Raw genomic sequence first — 22,036 nt, 5'->3', positions numbered from 1 at the left:
TGATTCCATTTACATGGATGGATGACAAAATTAAGATGAAATAAGTATAATGATGGAGAACAGAATAGTGGTTGCCAGAGGCTAGAGAGATGGGAGGGGAGAAAGTTGGGTGGCCTCTGACTATAGAAGGACAGCCCAAGGGACCCTTGCATTGGAACTGGTTTGTGTATAAATGGTGGTGGTGTTCACTTATATCTATGCATGTGATAGAGTTGCACAGAACTAAATCTCCACCCCCCACCCCCAACCCTCCCCCCACACACATACCCAAATGAATGCATGTTAAACTGGGGAAACCTGAATAAGTTCTGTGGAACGTTTCCATGTCAGTTTCCTGGTTGTGCCATTGGACTACCGCTATAGAAGACATCACAACTGAGGGTATACGGGATCTCTCTTATTTCTTACCACAATAACTACCTCACTACAAAGAGTTAAAAACTAAAGTGTGTTTATTTTCATGGCACTATAATAGGATCTTTCAAAGGTTTCTCTTTGTCCTACCTAACCTTTAGCGGAGTGCAAATACCAATTCCAGGCCTGGGGAGAATGTGACCTGAATACCGCCTTGAAGACCAGAACTGGGAGTCTGAAGCGAGCCCTCCACAATGCTGACTGCCAGAAGACCGTCACCATCTCCAAGCCCTGCGGCAAACTGACCAAGCCCAAGCCTCAAGGTAGGCCCTGCTCTTTGACCACAGTTTTCATGTGAATGGATCCATGGACTCAGGCAGGCTCTTCAGGTGAATTACCTTAAGAAAGGAATTGAAAAAGCCCCCTGTATGACGTTCCATTCAAGGACTTCTCAGCAGGCGATTGAGGTCCTCTGCACAGGTGAGGGGACTAGTCTCCTAGCACAAACAAACAGTCTGGCGAAACGGGCCAATTAGGACAGCTGCTGTCTGGTGACTGTATAATCCAAACCCTGAATCGGGACTGCATTCTGACAAGTATGAACAAACTCCTAAAGGTCCTGAGGCAGGATATTTGAAATCAAGTCCTTCCTAGATTATCTAACATACATAGTTGTCACAACATCAGCTAAATTATTTTATGTTTTCCCTTTTCACCGCGTACTTTGATAAGTTCTGTATTTCTTATACTTCTTTCAGAGCCTTGTTTTCTTTTTTTGGCTTGATTAGCTCACTACTTTTGTCATGGAATTTTTAAATTATTTAGAGCTATCTTTCTATTCATTCCCAGAAAGTCAGACCCTGTTTTCACGCTGGATAAAGTAAATATCAAACTGGCATATGATTTAAAAAATACCCTCAGACCCTGGCAGGTGTAGCTCTGTTGGTTGGGCATTGTCAGGTGCACCCTAAGGTTTCTGGTTCTATTCCTAGTCAGGTCACAGGCCTGGGTTGTGGGCTCCATCCCCAGAGGCAGCCAATGGATGTGTTTCTCTCTCTCCTTCTCCCTTCCTTTCTTAATTGGACTGGTGGATAATTCACTTTTTTACATTCTTCCATATGCAATGAAGGTTAACAGTTTGGTTCAGGCTCTCAACCTGAAAAATGGTGGTAAAAATATTTCAAGTGGGTAGACATGCTGTAATTTTTCATATATCAAAAATCAAGGTATATAATTCAAGGTATTATCCTGAGTGAATTCTGAATTTCACAGCCAGTTATGCATTTTGTTGGTCATTAAAATGCAGCCTTCACTTTGTGCATAACATATCTTTGTTAAAACTAATTAGTCCTTTCTCTCTCAACTTGGAGGGTTTTGTGAATGTTGTTTTGGCACCAGGCAATCTGCACAAAGAAAAATCTTATCATAGGAGCTGAGCTAGGGAGATGTGTCAGATAGAAGATTTTCTTAACAAGAGAGACTCATACACATTTTCTATGACATATGTTTCCTAGTTTAAGTAAAATGGAATCAGTGACATGTGTGGGTTGTGTATATTTATGTATCATTTTTCCGAAATAACCATGAATGGATATTATAGCTTTCTCTTTGTGAGTCTCTAACCTTAAGATAGCTCATTTTTTTCTGATCAATGGAAAATCAAATAATAATAAAATGGCATCTACATTATCATTTGTATTGTTTTGTTCCACTGGCATGTCTTGACCTGGGTGTTTGACATATGTTATTTCTTAAAGTCCCATATATTCCTCTGCAAGTAGATGTACTTTTGAAGGAAAATGAGGCACACTGATTAATTTGTTTGCCCAGGGGTAGATCTCTAGCAAATGACAGAGCCAAGATTTGGCTGAATCTAAACTCATTTTATCTTCTGCTGATTTCTTACCTAAGTCAGGTATGGGTGTAAGCTCACCTCCTTTGAAAAAGGAGAAGGTAAGCTTTGTAATGCTCAATCCTGATAAGCGATATGACCTCCCAAACAAAGGTGACATTTCTACAACATTATTTCTAAAACTATTCCTGAAGACATCCCTCATAATAAAGCTCTCGGGAAGATAGAGACCTGATCTATTTTGCTCTTTACTGTATCCCTTTTTTCCTAGAACAAGGACTAGCACATTGGGCTGAATAAATCTGATATAATAAAAGGGTAATATACAAATGGACCAAACGGCAGAACAACCAAAATGCCCGTGGCCCCTCGCCCCAGCCAGCCCTGCCCCAAAGAGGGCACCCCCACCCCGATCAGAGTGGGGCCGGCCAGCAAACCACCACCACTGACTCCTCGCCCCAGCCAGCCATCCCCTGGTGGCCCCCATCAGGACAGGGCTGGCTGAACCACACCAGTGCAGAAATTTGTGCACCAGGCCTCTAGTATTTGTATAATAAATAAATGCTAAAGGGAAAAAGGTTTCACACACTAAATCCAGCATACTGATAGAAGAGTTCATGTAACTAAACTTTTCTCAAAGTTATACAGTTTTACTTATTTCTTTCTTTGTTCAAAAAAGAATGCTCTTTTCTATTTTAACTCAGTACCCAAAAAGAATAGAGAAACGTAGGGACCCCACTAATTTTGAATGGGGCACTATGATAGGCACACCTCATCATTTCATTTGAGCTTTGAAGCAACTCTCTGCCATACATTTTGTTTATCCTACTCTATATATGCGAAAGCACAGGCAACTTCCCTGAGGTTCCACAGTTTGTAAGTGGTGGAACCAGGATTCAAAATCAAAGTCAGACTAACATCAAAGACCTGTTGCCTTTTTAAACAATGTGCTGTCTCTGAGTAATATAAACCATGGAACTGTGTCCATATCAGATAATTTTCTATGTCTAGAATCATTAAACAGTAGAGCATCTGGGGACCTTGCCTATCATCTGATGTTTCTCTCATATAACAGATGGGGACAGAAAAAATCAGTGATTCATCCAGGTGTGTCTTGTTGGTTAGCAGAAGAATCAGTTCAGATTTTTATTCTCCTCTGATATTTTCTGCATTTTTTCAAATGGAAATTATAGTAAAGGGGCCTTTTCTAGGTGTCAGATTTTCCAAAATAAACAGCATAGGGTATGTGTTTGCAGAAACTTAGTATATTGATAAGTAATTATTTCATGTCACTCAGCTTATAACAAGAAATTCTCTTTTTCCCCCATTATTATCCTTCTCATTGATAAACACTTTGATAAACACATGATCAGGTTCTGTTTAATTTGCATGGGTTTTTTTTGTTGTTTGTTTGCTTGAGAGGCGTTTGTGGTTGGCCTCTATTGTTTGGGGAAATGGTAGTGGATTTATATGCAAACTACATGATTCACAGTATGAAAACATATGCTTCAAATTTTTAGAATGGATCATACAGATGTTGGTAAGGCTGTAACTACCCAACATTAAATCAAGGGAAGACTGGAGATATTGTTGTGATTTGATTACTAATAATAATACCATGGTGACTTGATTAAAAGATTAAAAGACTTGCTTGGGGGGAGAGGTGCTTAATACCTAGAATTGCCATCTGAACTGGGACATTATTACATATCCCACGTGCATTGATTAAAAATTGCCTTAAAATTCATCACACACCAGTCTAACAGCATTGCCTCTTGAGGAATAGAATTGTTCCTTCCTGTTGCTGTCAATATTGTGCAAACACTAACTCTAGCTTTAGTCCACAACTTCAGTGATACTAGATATGAAGTTGGAAAGCCTTACCTAAAGATCCCCTTGTGTTGGAATCCACTTAATTTGAGGAAACTTTCAGTCCTCCACATTTGCATTCTATACCCAGAAGAGGAGAGTCTTGATTTTCTTATGTATACACGAGAACTGAGAGGTGCACAATTGGAATACAGCTCTCCTGGCAATAGGGCAGGATTACCCTGGGGAAGCTCATTGATTGACTGGAAGGTTGTAACCGGAGCTTGATTAATCACTGCCAGGATCTAACCAGGATAAATTAGTGAAATAATTGATTGTGTTGGACACTTGAGATCTTAATTTCCTAAGAAATGAGATTGAGAGTATTAAGATTGTCAATTGAGAAAACCCTGTATCTGCCAGGGATCTTTTGCAGAAGATCTACTCCAGCTAGTTTAAGTAGAAGAGGTTTAGTCAAGAGTGTTACATAGCTCACAGAATCTCCAAGTCATCTGTGAATAGTGCATTTCCAGAAGGAATGCAGCAAAAGGCAACAGGTCCAAGAGAAATGTCTAATCACACAGCACATGGCTGATGTAGCAGAATCACCCACTGCTCCGCACACATAATGCTAAGAATCACATGCTGGAAACTCCAACACTGTCCTCACTTGCAAAACCAGAGGTGATTACTATCACCTTTCTTTCTGTAATTTCCAATTTCTCCAAATTTGGCTTTTAAAAAACAATCCTTGCTTAGCGAGAGGAAAGGTGGGGAGAGAGAGAGAGGAAACAGAAAAACATCAATGTGAGAGAGAAATATTGATCAGTGGCCTTCCATTTGCTCCCCAGTTGGGGATCTAACCTGCAATCCAGGATGTGTCCTGACTAGGAATTGAACCAGCAACCTTTCATTGCATAGGACAATGCTCAACCAACTGAGTTACTCCAGCCAGGCCAAGTTTGGCCCTTTTTTCTACAACTAAGACTCATGAAGTTTGCCCGATTGATGGAAACCTGATCACGTACAAAATGCTGCTGCAAGGGAGTTAAGGAAATGTGTCTTTAGCTATTCAAACTCTATCTGTAAATATGAGAGGAGAAGCTGAACAGTTATTGAGCTGAGTGAGCAGTCTTCCAGGGCCTATGTAGGGATGTTGGACTGTGCTGGAGTATAGTATTAGACCTCTCCCTCTCTCCTATTGGGATAGATGGGCATTGATGCCATTACGGATGAAGAGTTACTGAGCGTTATATTGGGGACAGTTGAGCACTCCACCGTGGAGAGAGTTAAGACTCTCCTCTTTGGAGCCATCAGTAATGTTCTTTTCCAGTTTCAGGGATACTTGGGCATCAAGTATTCCAAGCGGAGAAGTTGAAACGTGGGTCAGCCTGTGCTGATGGCTCTGTATAAAATGTCAGACCACAGAACCCTTTGGAAGGCAAATAACTCTTCAAGCCACAGGTGTTTCTCAGTGGTCCGCCTGGAGGATGAGCTCACTGAGGAATTAGAAGTTGGCCAAGCCAGGCCGGGCTGCCAGGATGGGGTCCATGGTCCTAGCCTAGGCAGTCCTGTCTGTGGGAGCAGAGCTGACCAGTGGATCAGGCTTCTGGTGGATATCACTGGAGTGTAGAGGCTGAGTCAGTGCTTGTGCAGAAGGCTCCCAGATGAACTGAGATTTTCCCAGGTGCCACAGGTCACCTGGCCTGATGATCATCTTGGAACATTCTAGAATCTGGAGTTATTGTTGACATGGAGATTATTAGTTATTATTTCTTGTTTTTATTTATTTTTAAAATCTTTATTGTTGAGAGTATTACAGATGCCCCCTCCTTCTCCCCCTGGCCCCTTCCACCCTATCCCTGCTCTGCCCCAGGCCTTCAGCATCCTATTTTTTGTGTTCGTGGGCAGAGCATATATGCATAGAAGTTCTTTGGTTAATCTCCTCCCCGCCCTTTACTCCCCTCTGAGATTCGTCAATCTGTTCCATGTTTCCATGACTCTTGTCCTATTTTATTCATCAGTTTATTGTGATCATTAGATTCCACATGTAAGTGAAATCATGTGATATTTGTCTTTCTCTGACTGGCTTAAATGAATACATCAATAAGGGGTATTGTGAAGCTCCTTTTGATACAAACAGGGCAGCGTGGGATGATGTCAGCCTCCAAGTTTATCTGGAGGAAGGATATTCTCAAATGTTTCTGGTACAGTCAGAAGCAGGAGCACATGGATGGATGTCTGTGTTACAGGTGGTCCAGGAAACAGTGTCAATCCCTCCTGCCATCCTGTCCACCAATTCACGCTCTGCTGTTACCAGACCCTTTGTAAATGCCCCCGCTCATGATAACCCCAATTCCTTTTATATCTTCCCAGCCCTTTCTAAAAGCATTGCCATCTTGCTGCTCTTTTTTTGGACAGTTGCCTAGGCCTCTCTTAGGTTTGATGATTCAACTTTAAAGATCAAAAGAACAGCAACTGTTTGAGTGCAAGACTCAGCTGCATGCGGGACACAGCGCTTGGCAGCTGATTATTAAATGGAAAAAGGGTCAGGGAAGTGATATTCCCAGCATTCTCAATTCTCAACCCTCTAAAAAGATTCTTTTGTTCATTCTTTTAAAGATAAAAGAAGTTCCCCGACATTTTTGTTCTATTTTCTGGGCTCTGACACCCTTTAGGAATGAGCATGGCAACACCCTGTGGGTGAGCCCTGCTAGGCTGGTGACATCTCTGTTGAGAGAGGTGAAGGGGCAGAATCCCACCACAGACCAGCCTGCGATGGCCCCCCCTCCCCCACCCGGAGACCCTGAAACAGGAGGAAGGGGGTTTGGATGGCTGCTGCCCTTGCATTTGAGCAGAAAGAGGCAGCCCAGAGTGCCTTGTGGGAATTTTGTTCTTGATTAGAGGAAAACATTCTTATTCAGTTTGGTCTCAAGGTTTTGATTTCTTTTTTATTCCGCTTTGTGAAAATCTTTGAACATCTGCATTTTATTTTAAGTATTTAATCCATGTAGAGTTAATTCTTGTATTTGGTATAATGATCCAGTTTCATTATTTTCCATGGGTCTGTACAGTTTGCCCAACACCATTTATTGAAGAGACTGGCTTTACTCCATTATGTATTCTTGCCTTCTTTGTCATAGATTAATTGATCATATAAGTGTGGGTTTATGTCTAGTCTCTCTGTTCTGTTTCCTTGCTCTGTCTGAACATCTGTATTTTATTTCCTCTCCATGCTACTGTATGTTAAGTGAGTAGGTATAATTATGCTCTTTTCTTATTAGAATATCTGTTTTGTCTTCTGTAAACTGAAATCTATAATGAATACCTCCTAGCACTGTTTTAAAGATGAAACGAAGTCATATATGTAAAAATGTTTGATAAATGTGCAGTGTTTTTAAGACTATTTCCTTCCTTCCAAATGAACTTCTTGAGATGGGTGTTTCCTCAGCACCTTTTTAAGCCAAAAGTTTGTAGTGATTATGATAATAGCAAGTACAGTTAATATTTATTGAGCGCATAGTATGTTTTGATTAATGCTTAGTACATTACTCATACATTGTGTCATTGAAAATTCACAAAACTCTGTAAAATAGTTATTATTATGACTCCCAATTTTGCATATGAGGAAAATGAGGCGTAGGGAAATTAGATGCTGAGCACACGGTTATACAGCTACTCGGCAGAGGGGCCAGGACTGAACTACAAGCCGCCTGGTTCTAGATCTCTGGCTTTATGCCCAGCCCCTTTCCCTGAATCTATTCAACACAGTGATCTCAGTATCTTACCTAAGAAGAGTAATGAATGTCAGACCCATTTCTTTTCTGAAATCCTTCTTCGATCATGGTTTTCCAGAATCAGACCCTGGCTCCTCAGCAGGACATGCTGCTCAGGCATCATCCAGTTTTGCTCCTGTCTGATCCTTGCTTCAGACATTGCTCCCGTGCTGTGCCCCAGCCACACCAAACTCCCGGGGATGGCCTTATGGGCCGTGATTTCTTAAACATCCATTTCTCTGTACCTGTGCTTCTAGAGACCTGGACCCTGCTCTTCGTAGTTCATATATTTCATTATGTAAAACCTACCCTCATAAGTATTCAGTAAATATTTATTGAGGAGTACTGTCTGCTAGAGTTAGCACCAGGGACAAATTAATGCCCCATCTGGACCTGTAGTGGAGTAGGAGGAGCAGCAGGACAAATCCTGAGGTCCTGCACAGAAGGACAAATGCTATGACACTCCTTTGGCATTGCTTCCAATGTATTCATTTATTTATAAAATCTGTTAAGAACCTTGGATGGCGCAGGCGTTACTCTAGGAGCTAGTGATATTCCTCTCCTCTCACTACTCTGTTCTAGTGATGGAGATGCATAGATAATCGTGACAAATGTAAATAAATAACAATTAAAATGACAACTACAGTACTGGAGTAAATGTTCTTGAGCGCTGAAGAGTCAAGTGCCAGAGTAGTAACCGGAGTTGAGGAGGGAGCTAAGAGTAACCAGGGAAAGCTTCTTTGAGAGGTAACTTTTGGATTTGGAGGAGGAGCTAGCCATCCAGGCGTTCCAAGTGAAACTAGAAGTTCAAAGTCCCTGAGGCTACAAAGAGCTTGTTTTGTTCAAAGACTAGAAAAGAGATCAGTGTTCCAACTTCCCAGACTTCCCTTCCCAAAAAATTAAGTTGCTGGGAGGGCTCACTCCTCTTATAAGACTTTCATTCATTCCTCTGAAGCCCGTGTGGATTTGCTGCTCACACCAATCAGCATCTTGAGGGCAGGAGCCACCTCTCACTCCCCTTTGAAAGATCTACTACATGTCATCGTTTCTAGCCCATGAGAGGAAATCCATGAATAGTACTTATTTGAATGAATGAACGATGTGACCAACTAAATTGTCCTGGGCTGGCTCACTAGGGCACATCATTCATTCATTGGCTGCACAAATGTACAGAGAAATCACTGTTAAAGCACAACACGCTCACCTCACCTGGAAGAAGGCTCACCTGGGTGTTTTACTCTCATCCTTATTAAAGAACTTTTAGTTCTAATTGCCGGGACAGATGTGAGGTCTGGGAACTGTAAACATTTGTAGGGTTTACTTCACCCCATGGATCTGCTTTCATGTCCCTTGGTAAATTCCATGCTCAGAGGCTCATTAGCTGAGCACACACAATACAGCTAAATAATAATTAGTACTGAGGAAAGCTGCATAATAGAACAATGTTCACACTAATAAGTTACTGGATTGAGGGACCTTCTTTGTTTTTTGACCCCTGAAGATTTTGTGTTTCTTCCTCTAACTCAGTGGTTCTCAACCTTCTGGCCCTTTAAATACAGTTCCTCATGTTGTGACCCAACCATAAAATTATTTTCGTTGCTACTTCATAACTGTAATGTTGCCACTGTTATGAATCGTAATGTAAATATATGATATGCAGGATGGTCTTAGGCGACCCCTGTGAAAGGGTTGTCCAACCGCCAAAGGGGTCGCGACCCACAGGTTGAGAACCGCTGCTCTAACTTCTCCCAGATTGAGAATTTTTGTTTCGTGTTTTAAGTTGTAACTATTGTCATTAGCATTTCTGAGCGCTGTAAAAGTCGTCCCTATTTATTATTTATGATGTGACAGGCATTATGCTAAACTCTTAGGATGCATGGTCTTGCTTAATCCCCACAGCAGCCTCAAGGAGTTTTGCTCACATTTTACAAATGAGGACAGTAAGGTGGCAACTTGCAGAAGGTCAGCCAGCCAGTGGGGAATCAGGCTTGAACTTGAAGTCAGGAAAATCTACGTCCAGAGTTCTTGTCTATTATACCAATGCTTCCCAAACCGAGTGCTTCCTACTCTTTGGGGATTCTAAAAAAAATTAATACTTTTGGTTTTTGGTTCACTGATAATCCTCAAACATGAGGATGAGCATGCATGAGGTCATTGATAATGGAGTCATGTCAAATAACCCTGAATCAGGCTTGTCTTTGTGTAGTAATTGCATTGAAGCAAAGGATGACTGTTGGTGCTGCGTTTCTCAAGCTGGGGTCCTTTAAAGGGGCTCTATTTCTTGAGAGGAAGACAAAGCAATGCATTGCACCTGTTACACCCAGCGGTCCCCCAGGCAGGACCCTGGGCTGGATCCAGGCCTGCCTCCTCTCCACCGTGAGACTCAGAGCCGCTCTGGTGCTTCTCAGGGTCCCAGGCACCGCTGTCCTGGTAACAGGCGCTGCCAATGGGGACACTTGACACTCCCAGTGACTCCAGCCAGCGCTGCACTGATGCAAAAGCTCCGGGAACCTGCAGGGAAATCAAAGCAGGCTGGCTGATGCTCAGCACAAAGAGGCAGGGACAAGGAAAAACTAAAGACTCTTTCTTGAGAAGTTTATGCTATTTTTAGAAGAGCTCATTAGGAATCCAAAGAGCTGGAGGCAGGTGACAATGTTCCTGGTGTCCTCCTGCACACAGCGGGCAAGGCCCAGAGCTGTTTGCCACATCAACAGCACTCGCTCTAGGAAGGATTTCAGAAATCGCTTTTATTCTACAGAAAATAGAAAAGCATGATTTTTCAGCTCTTCACTCAGATGCACAAGACTAATCGGTTCAGCTGCAATGAAGGCTGCTGTCTAAAAAATGCAGAGAATCCAGGGGAGTTTCTTCAGATCTCACCTTTGCTGCTGCTGTAGACAGCGCATTGGGTGGGTGAGGGTTCGAGAAATCACCTGTGCGGGGGAGGGGAACATAGCTCACCTGCTTGAAATCTGGAGGACAAATGTGGAGATGGGTGAAAGGATTAGTGCCCCGAGCATTTGTGAGACCTTTAACGAGACCTACAATGCCATATTCCCTAGTACCAAAGTCGTATATTTAAATGATGCATATTTAAAATTCGTGAGGACACTTATTTTCTCACGATTCTGGCGGCTAGAGGGCTGAGATCAAGATATCTGCGGGGTTCATTCCTTCTGAAGTCCCTGAGGGAAGGATATGTCCCAGGCCTCTTTCCTTGGCTCATGCATTTTCACGTTGTTTTCCCTCTGTGGTGTCTGCGTTCAAATTTCCTCTTCTTCTAAGGACACCAAGTAGTATATTGGATTAGGGCCCAGCCTCGTGACTTCGTTTTAACTTAATTTTTCCTTAAAAGACCCCCATCTCCAAGTATGTTCACATCCTGAGGGGTGGGTGTTAGGAATTCAACATGAATTTTTGAGGGAGACATAAGTCAGCACATAACAATTGAACAGAAAAATCTGCTTGGGAGCAAATAAGACATGATTGTCAGGGCTGTGCCTGCTGAAATTTTAAATATTCTAGAGTTCATGTTGTCCTCCTTTTTCATAAATAATCATTTAATTTTCCAGTAGCGCCAGTTGTGTATGATTAAACATCAGATATGTGAATAGAAAATAATGATGTGCCAGGTAGGAGCTAGTTATTATGTATAATAATACATCCATTTCTGACTTAGGCTACCGAAATAACTTATGAAATTCTATAAGATTTCTGTGTCGTTATTGCAGAAACAAAGTTTCTAAACATTTAACCTCATGTCAGAAGTAAATGTCCTTCTTTCCTGTTTTGGGGTGGGAGAAGTCATGAATTTGTGTGTAGGGAGGTCACTGTCAAGAATGTAGGTCTTGAGAGTGGTCTACACATTGAGGAGGAGGCAAGTGCTTTTGCTGAACAGATGAAACCCAAACATTAGTCCTCCCCATTTCTCTCTCTCTCTCTCTCTCTCTCTCTTCTACCTAAGTCCATAGAGTTCTTAAAATTAACTTTGGAAGACATGGGAATGTAGTTAGGGCTGCCAGTACTACCAGGTGTGACAGCATAAAGCAACTGTGAAATCAACCCCATGCACATTAAAGACACCACACACATGCATCTTGAATCTCTAATGTAGCAATCAGAAATGCATGCTACTGCACCTGTACATTCACAGGCATAATTATCCTCACATTCTCAAAGCTACCTATATAAAAGTATACATTCTTTGCAGAATTTCTTTTGCTTTAATTACCTTTGCTTCTCTTCCATTTTATTAGTACTTAAAAACATTTTTTTTTTTTTTGCTAAAGGTGAAAAAGACAAAATGTAGCAGCTGAATATTGAATAAACACACACACACACACACACGCGCGCGCGCGCGCGCGCGCGCTCAAGCTTTGGTCTTTCTTCTGTAACTACATACAAGTGAGAGAGCCCTGGATTGAAAGACTTACAGATGAAGCACCCCTGGTTCTCTTCTTTACTGCTCTTCTCTCTGACTCTTAAAGGAAAAACCCACCAAAACTTTCAGCTTTTAGTTTTATGCTTAATGTTTGAACATTCCCAAATGAAAGACTAGGTTTAGCTAATGCATAAGGGTGATGTGGATGCGTTGAGCTTGGTGAGTCTTACCTGGTACGCACATGCATATAGGTCAGATATGGGAGTGACTCCAACACGCTCCTGACTCTACTGTACAAAGAAGTGCATCCTAAAGACGGTCCCTTCCTTGGGCCGGAGAAACTAGATATCTGACTTGCTTCCCCTAAAGAAAGGGAAATGGAGGCACAGGAGGGAAAAGAGGCTGAAAAGCCTTGGAGAGGCATCTTTGGGTGAAGGGAGGAGGGCTTAGTCTACTGATACTGGTGAGTTGCTTTGGAAAGTAGCAGACATGTTTAAGGACTTTTATTAAGCTTGTTCTATGCAGTTGATGAAATAATTTCCTCATCCCCTCCACTAAATCTTCAGTTAAATCAACATTACTCACCTGTGCTTTCATCACTGAATTTTTTATTTGGGGGAGTTGCAGTTAAGTGCTGAGTCACCTCAAAAGGAAATGGGGGCAAAACAGAGGTTCCTTAAAGGGTCTGGACATGTTCAGTTTGTGTCTAGACACAGATGCATAATGTATTTTATTCATGTCTACTTGATATCAGAAAGCAAACATGTAGAAAGGCAGATAGTTGAGAGGGAGTGGTAGGTATTGTTATGAAATAGAGAGTTGATGAGCAAAAAGCAAAGCGGGCAGTAAAATAAAGAACAGGTATCAGCTTGTGGGCAGCACTGAGGAGCAGTCATATGTACGTATGTATGTATGTATGTATTCATTTATTCATAATTCTAATCATATGTACATACATGCTCCATACATAAGTCTAGAAGTAAATGCATCGAATCCATAAAAGAAGACATGAGGTAGCGGTATTACAAAATAAGAAATCAAAGAAGAAACAACAAAATAGTAGTAACAGAGACATTAGGCAGAACCACATCTGAGAACGATATAGTAAGAAAACTTTTCAAAGATTATACTTTTGATTTTTAAATAAAACTTTCCTTTTGGATTGTGGCACTTAATATAGGCTACCAATTGGAATGGAAAGATTGGGAAATGTAATGACGGTGCCATGTCAGGAAGGTAACCTGCATTCGAGGTGAATCCCTAGTTGTACATTCACAATTCAGAGCTTTATTATCAGTTCTGAGGCTCAGCAGTGCTGGTGCAAGGGATTAGGTGACTGGGCAGATGATTCTTAAGCACAGACAAGTTCTTTTAAATAAATTCATGAAGCTTTAAAGGGATCTTGGCGATATCCAGGGTTTGGAGCATGTTTACATGGTGATAGTACTGTTTGACAGTGACATGATCCCCTACCTTACACAGTTCTCAGGATTTATTAAATGAGTCCCCACAGGTACGCTTTAGTGGTCTCTGTGGCATGCCTCTAGCTTTCCCTGTTGCTCACACTCTTGACCTCTGAATCCGCGGAATCCATTTCTGAGTGTTCATAGCTTCCTCACATGTGAATTTTACCTATTAGAAGGTGCACATCTCCTCTTCCTATTCTAGTGAATTATTATCCCCATTGGTTTAATAACCCAAAGCCACTCTATGTAAATCAGGCATGGATGGTAGGTAACTGATTGATATTACTGTCTCCTATTGATGCTTCTCTCAATCAATCTCTTAATTTTAAAAATGTTTTCCCTATACACAGCAAGCCATCTGAAAAAAGAAAAAAGGGAATGAGATAAGCTTATTCCAGAATTCTCAACTCTTCTACTTCTTGGAAAAACATCCCCCCTCAAGATCTTTGAAAATCCTTTAAATTGACATCTTTCTTTCAACACCTACTCACAACCCTATTTCTCCTACATTTTCCTCATATTGAAAATAGGGTTGGGTGTTTCCTTGTACCAACTACAAAGCATTCCTTAAAAAGGCTTGTAAATCGATGGAAAAAGAAATGGTGCACACTGTTTGATTATTTATTTGTCCTGTGAGAACAAGTGTACTGTGATCAGCTTTTATATAAGTTTTTGGTAAAAATTTAAACCAATACTTCCTTTCCAGAAAGAAATTTGCTAATACATATCAAAAGCTTTAAAAATATCCTGGCTTTGATTCAGGAGATCCTCTTCTAATAATATGCTAAGGCAAAACTGAAACATACAAAGATTTGTCTGCAAAAACACACACTGCATCATTATTTATAATAGCAAAAAGTGAGAACTTGCCATGTGACCAACAAAAGGAGAAAGATTATAAAAACTATGGGCAGGAATGTCATAAAGAAATACTGCTCTGTCATGTTTCAAAGTATATGCAATAGTGTGGAAAACAATATTATAGAATTCTAGGTATAATATACTTTATCAAACTGTCACTATGTTCTTAGTTAAAGTGTATATATATATATATATATTCATAGGAAAAAAACATAAATAGAACCTGCTGTTAATCTCTGTGTTATGAAACTTTGAGTAATTTGTGAACATGTATGTTTTTAAATTTTTCTAAATGAGCCTATATTACTTTTAAAACTGGAAAATAGTTAATATGTTTTAAAGAAGAATCAAATAACTCTTCCTTTCAGGCTAATTCTATTATAGATATGGTTTTTCTCTATAGTAATTCATTCTACCTGTGGATATTCTTTTACATCACCTGTATTTTTAGTTCAGAGTAAACTAGCAGCAAGATTGAAGCCACTCAAATAGCTGCCAAATACCTCGATCTTTAATATAACTATATACTCAGAGGGCCCTTCACAATGTTAAAAGACGCTCACACAGAGCAATCCTGAAAACATTACTTGTCATGAAAGCTCTGTGGAGCAGAATTTAGTCTTGTTTGCCGTTATAGCCCAGCATCCAGAATAGCACTGGATAGATAGTGGATAGAGTGTGTGTTTGCTAAGTCAATGGTTTCCTAGCAGTAATAAACTGGGATCTTATAAGTCATAATCTCACATGATGCTCCGGATGGCCCACTGAGGAGGCCATACTAAGTTTTATTATCCCCAGGTTTTAGGAAACAGATGCAGTATGATTGATCTGCCAACATCCCAGAGCTGGTAAATGGCAGACATCGATTAAAAGCAATTCCCTGGGTGAAGGTTTGGTTCTCAGTACGATCCTAATGGAATTGTTTCCTCATTGCCTTACTGAACAAAGGGCCACGGTGCCACATACTACTTCAGTGTCCATCAGGATTTTATTTTGTATTCAGAGCAAAAATAGTTTATGTAGCATGACTCCTGTGCCACCTTCTCACTACCTCTTCTATTTACTATAGTTACTATGTATTGAGATAATTGTCTGGGCTAAATTTTGAGTTTTCAACATAGGATATGGTAGGGATGGCACTCCAGGTGCTAGGATTTATAGCAATATAGGAAGCAAGAATCCATTCTAGAAGTTTCTCTTTAGAAAAGTCTTAGGACTTTCTGAACACTTTCAAACATATCTTAAAACAACCTGTTTCTAGCCCTGGCTTGGTGGCACAGGTAGTTGGAGCATCATTCCATACACCAAAAGGTTGCAAGTTTGCTTTTCAGTTAAGGCACTTATCTAATTGCCCTTCCTTTACCTAAGAGAACTGAGGAACGAGTCCCATTCCCAAAGTGTTCCCTGAAATGAACAACCTATGTTAGCTATCAAACAGTGTTCAGCCCTGGCCAGTGTGGCTCCCTGGTGGAGTGTCAGCCCACACACTGAAGGGTCTCCAATTCGATTCCCAGTCAAGGGCAGGAGGCAGCAGATCGATGTGTCTCTCTAACATCAATGTTTCTTTCTCTCTCCCTCTCCCTTCTTTCCACTCTCTAAAAATCAATGGACAAATGTCCTTGGGTGAGGATTAACAAAACAAAACAAAAAAATAGTGTCCAATCCAGAGTAAGTTCAAATCTTATTAAATGAATGTATTCAAAATCTCATCAGGATGGCATTTATTCAGATTTATGTATGAAATAGGGACATGCTAACCAAATATGCAAATCACTGCTACAAACATCCACTCTTGCCCAGGGAAAAATTTGGAGAAATTGAGACAAGGGAAATCAGAGTTATATCCTGGTGAACATTCTAGATTCTTCCCTGAGGATACCATGCAAGCTGTTGCTTAAAAGATCAGTTAGAGACTGGGAATTATTAACTGTTCAGACATTAAACAGAAAACCTTTGACCTTCTGGTATCTTTGAACTAGGAAGTTCTCATCTTCTCACCTTTCATGGATCAAGAGAAGGAGATATTTAAATGACAAACATTGAGATAGTGACAATTTTAAGTCTCTTTGATATAGAAAGGGGAAAGCTGAGAATAGGCATGAACAAAATGAGTGCTCATGAGCGGCAATTTAGCAGGATTTGAGCAACCCTTGACCCAGTTGTATATGGTGTACCCCTAAAACTTGAGGGAAGGAATCTTAGGACAGGTACTTTGTGCAGAAACACTACTTTGCCTAGTTCATGATGAACTTAGGACTCATCTGAAGAGGTGGTGAGGATATGAATGAATGAAAAAGGTTCAAGCTCTGTTTAAGTATAAACTGGGATTTGTACATCTGTGGTTGGCCTCATGTTCCCTGTCATCACAAGCCTTAGGGCCCTCCTGGACACAGGCCCTCTAATCCAATGAACACTGCCCTGATCCCTGCTGGCCACTGCCTTTGTCCCAGTGTTCCTTTGTGGCTTAGCACATTCAATGACCTGCTCAGCCAATATATCCTGGTGATGATGACGAATATTAACTCTACAGAGAAATGACCTCTTGTTCCCAGTCAATTATCACATTAATGGTAAACTACTAGCCTTTACTGAGCACATGCTATTTGTGCCATGTTTTATTTTCCATGGATTTTATACAACTCATTTCATTTGGGTATTAACCCTATGAAGCGGTACTATACTTTACATATGCCAGTTCACAAGTGAGGAATCTGAGACACAAATACATGAGTTCATTTTCCAGAGTCTTATAACTTAGGGAAGGGCCAGGATTTAAATTCCAGCCATCCGGCTCCAGAGCCTATACCTAACCCATATGTTTCTGCCTCTATGTGGACCAAATGGGGGAATGCCCTTAGAGGCACTTAGCAATGTCCTTTCACTGGCCAGCCCAGTGATTCTGACCATTCTCATCTTTGGAGCCAAAGCTGACATGACCTATTCTGTATTGCAGTCTCCTATGCTTATGAAAAGGGAAATGACAGGATGATTGAATGAAAAGGAATAGAGTCTTTCGATTTAAATCCTCATAATTTTATTTACCTGGTTTGGCTCAGGTTGGTACATTCCATTTGCTTCACTCAAGAGTAGGAGTCCTTACAGGGTCAAAACTCCATGTGGTTCAAAGCTGGTCCTTCGTATATGAATAACTGGTCAAATATATAAGCAGAGGGCAAATCAGAACTTTCAAATTGCTCATCAGAAAATATGCTCATCAGCAGTCTCATGGGAAGGGAACGTGGGAAGTGGGGGGCTAAACAAAGCTCTTGATAGTGCTCCACTGAGCAGTGACCTGGCTCCTTTCAGAGATGACTGATGTGTTTCTATTTTTTAATTAGGACCCAGAGACAGTATTGTGTGTATTAAATAGGATCACAGGCATTTATAAGTGTTCACATGGAACTGGCCTGTATTACCACTGCCTATTCTCATAGACACTCTCCTGGCAAAAGCACACACACACATGCCTTGTCTACCCATGTAATCATTTCATTCCTGGCCAGTTATCAGAAGAGTGGCCTTTCCCCATAGCTTATTAATGTGATGCTTTTCTTTCTCTTTTTATTTTTAATTGCAGCAGAATCTAAGAAGAAGAAAAAGGAAGGCAAGAAACAGGAGAAGATGCTGGACTAAGAGAGGCCACCTTCGTGGAACATGAACAGGACATCAGCAAACAGGATCAGTTAACTATTGCATTTATACCTACCGTAGGCTTTTTATTCGAAAATTATCTATAGCTTAAGTATACAATAGGCAGAGACAAAAAGAAAAGAACATTTTTGTAGTAGCATTTTTTAAATGTATACCATAGTACCACTAGGGGCTTATAATAAAGGACTGTAATCCTATTTAGAAAGTTTACTTATAGTACATGGTAAATGATAGAAAATCGAGGTAAGTTTTTTTGAAGTTATGTGATATTTTCCATTTAAAATCTCGTTTGTTTGTTTTTTACATTTTTTTTTCCTTTTGGCAGCAATTTAAATGTTATGACCATGTAAACTACTTCTCTTGTTACGTAATTTTTTCACCTAGACTTTTTTTTCCAAAATGAGAAAAATATATACTAAACAAGGCAGCAATAAAATACAATCATCCTATTTGAGGAAAAGACCTTGTTTTCTGCCAATGGATTTTAAAAAAATTTTAGTCAGTAAACTAGGGTTAGGGGGCAGAGCATGCACTAGTTCAATGTTGAAGTTTTTTTTAAGGAAAGCATTAAAACATGAAATTCTTTCTCTTGGGCAGAAGCACTTGTTTTCTTGATGAAACTATTTTTCCATCTGAGGAAAATAAAAGACTAGGAAAATAAATCAAAGTGATGCTAAAAAAAGGTGTTTTTGTGTGCAATGATTTGATATTGTAACCCTCGTACATTTGTCATCTACACTCCCCCAGTCAACCTGTTAGTGGTGAGAGTTTATCATACAAACTAATTAAATCACTCTTGGACACAAATGTTATAGTGGGTAGACATACCTATATGTCTACATGTCTATATTTTTACTTTCTATCAGTATTTACTGGGTTAGACTGGTGGTACAAAAGTCCCAAAGTAGTCTAGCAGTCTAGTAGTTCAGTAGTTAGGAAAATGCTTCTTCTGTTGAACAAATCTGGGCTTGCACAGCCCAAATCAGAGTTGAAGTAATACCATGCAAAATGGTACTTCGAACTTGGTTTCTAGAAATGAAGAATTCTTATTCTAGTATCTACCATATGAGTGTCAAACATTCTCTTTATGACTCGCCTTATCTGCTGGGCTCTAAGCAACGGTTTGTTTATTTGTTATCCTCATGGGAGGACATGCTTAGAGAGAGGAAGGGAGAGTGGGATATCAATCCGTTGCCTTCCAAATTCACCCCAACTGGGTCCGAACCCACAACCCAGGCATATACCCTGACTGGGAATCAGACCAGCAACCTTTGGTGCATAGGATGATGTGCAACCAACTGAGTCACTCCAGCCAGGCTTTAAGCAACAATCTTTAAGTAAACAAGTCTATGTTTCTATTATTCAGAGAAATGGTCTCAGAAATCAGCCAGCATTAAATTCAAAGCATTTTTCCTGAAAGAACCACCTCTAATTTTAAAGTGACAAGATGCAATTAACAAACACCTATCTACTCAGATAACTAAGTCCATTTCAAAACTGATGGTTTCAGCTTACCTAGGGCTAGCCATGAAATAATTACAAACTGGTCTGAGGATACAGCCAAGGTATTTTCAAAGCTAAATTATTTTTTGCCATCTAGTCAAAGACTCCACTTGAGAGAAGAATATTGAGGAGGTCCATATCACCCAACTAAGTCCAAGCCAGCTGTCAGTCGGGAGTGGAAAATGGGGTGGGCTTCTGGCCACATACACTGACCATTTTATGGACTGGTGCTTAATGAAAGCAAATGGCAACATGAATAGTGAATGCAGTCCTTTCACAAGCAGACTTTTAATAGGATAAAAGCACTCAGGAGGATGGATGGAGGAGGTGAAAGAAAGGCATTGTCTTCAGTGGAATTTTTGACAGCTACGTCCCATAGGATAGGGATGACGGAAGAGTCTGCAGCAAATTTCCTTAGCCTCTCACCTAATGTTGCTTCTCCATCAGCATTTAGCTAAAATAGCAGCCCATGAATCAGGAATGAGCTCAGGTGAACTGGAACAAAACCTCCCAAAGGAAACAGTCCTATAAATAATCCAGGCGTCCCTACTCATTCACCGGGCAGGGCGGGAAGCCAGGGGTTCTTCGCTGTGTGGACCATGAACCCTAACATCATATAGTAATAACTCCCTGATTCTCTGTTAAAGCAAGGGTTGGAGTGCTAATCTCCACCACATAGGGTATGAAATTAGACTTCCTCTAAGTCTGGAGAATTATTCTACTCCAGCCCCAGCTTTAAACATCTTGCTAAATCACCCTAATGTATTGAAACGCAAATACAGAAGGACAGGCTTCAAAAATCATTGAGCCCCACAATGGGAAAAGACCATTATCGAGCATTTCCTAAAGTTCCCCAGCAAATGCTTGCTTCCAAAATGTTCTGAGTTTTATGAACTTTACCCTAAAGTTCATTAAGCCTTGAGGAAGGAAAGGGAAATGTAAAATAGTCAACTTGTTTTCTTCAGTAGCCTTAGAGTGCAAGAAGCTTTCCTTCCAATAATTAGGAGGGCATAAAACAGCCCGGCCCAAACCCTAGTAAAACAATTCTTCAGTGACCAGAAGGTGTCCTTGTTTAGCTCAGTGACCGAGTCCACCGCATTATACTCTGGTAGACTTTCTGACTTAGCCTGAGTGCATGGATGCTGTCACACTCATTATATACAGATGTTATCAAGAGGAGGATATAGGGGGAAGGACATTTTTTACGTCATATATTCCTGGATGACATCTTAACATCTTGTTAACTCTAAGAGAGGAACTCTAAACAGAACTTAATACTCTGAATATTTTACTAAGTAAAGTTCTATTAAATTGTATGGGTGAGAATTTAATTAAATTATTGAGTTTAATAATTAAGTTATTTAATTAAGAAATTAAATAATTTCAGTTGTTCATTCTTGACCACAAGGAGTCTTATTTAAGGAACGAAAGGCTACAATTCTTTTCAAATTGAGAAGATAGATAATTTCTTTAGGAATAAGATATACACATTTCTTCCCATAATATGTAACCCTTGGTTTCATAGTTCTGAAAGTCTTTAATTGTTTTATAACTTCTTTAAATGAAAAACAGAGGTAAATATGCTATAAGAGGCACTGACTGGGGTAGTATAAAATACCACTTTCACAAACTATTATTTTAAAGTACTTCCGGAACATTAAAATCAGAACTTTATCAACCTTTAGTTATGGGATTTCCTAATGGAGTCAAGCAAAGGTCTTTCTTCTCACTAATCTTCTCCCAAAATAATAAGGTAGACATCCTTGGAAGTGGGATATCAAAGGTTCAATCTCCTTTCATCTTTCCTGGCTTCCATTTAATTTCATTAGTTTTAATCCTTGCGCTTTCTTTCAACAGTAGAGTCAAGCAGAAGGCGAGGGTGTAGGGAAATAATTTTCCAACACTCCTCATATAAACTCAAGTTATAGATTCTTCTTCTGGGGTAAAACAAACTCTTCACTGTCTACAAGGTTATTTCTAAGTTGCAAAAATTCTCTTCCCATCTTTCCCTGTATTGCCATGTTTTTCTCCTGAGTTTTCCCACTCAATCCTGGTTACCACAATCAGAAAGTGAGAGGACACTTTATTCTTGCATCTGGAAACCTTAGCAGCAGACAGTAACTGCTCCCGGTCTGTTCAATACATTTATTTTCAATCTACTTTTCTAAGAAGATACAGAGTCTTGGAAGGGGCATACTGTTACGCTGAGCAGCCCATAAGTACTGCCTACCTCAAACTTAGGTGGACTCTAATTCCCTAGAAGTAAAAGATGTGGACCATTTTAATCAGAGAAAATCATATCAGTCTTAGAAATGTGCCCCTCCTCTACTTTTTCTGTTCTTCCCAATCTTTCACTTTTTCAAGCAAGGAACTGAAAGTAGAA

The 22,036-nt window shown here is 40.3% G+C and overlaps 1 protein-coding gene across 3 annotated transcripts in view; it reads left to right on the top strand.

Moving 5' to 3' along the window:
- Positions 1-18,832, top strand: part of PTN (pleiotrophin) — a 94,802-nt gene extending 75,970 nt beyond the window's left edge. For 2 of the 3 annotated variants that reach the window (XM_070423972.1, XM_070423973.1), the window contains exons 4-5: positions 516-677; positions 18,077-18,832. In XM_070423972.1, coding sequence (XP_070280073.1) covers positions 516-677; positions 18,077-18,132 — 218 coding nt within the window. In that variant the 3' untranslated portion in view covers positions 18,133-18,832. The remainder of the gene's footprint in view (positions 1-515; positions 678-18,076) is intronic. The other variant, XM_070423974.1, reaches the window with a different exon arrangement.
- Positions 18,833-22,036: the final 3,204 nt, after the last annotated feature.

This window comes from Myotis yumanensis, unplaced genomic scaffold (assembly GCF_028538775.1).
Source record: "Myotis yumanensis isolate MYYU_CA2020_CCGP unplaced genomic scaffold, mMyoYum1.0.hap1 SCAF_9, whole genome shotgun sequence".
NCBI classification, from domain to species: Eukaryota; Metazoa; Chordata; class Mammalia; order Chiroptera; family Vespertilionidae; genus Myotis; species Myotis yumanensis.
This window is presented reverse-complemented; position numbering and strand designations above follow the sequence as displayed.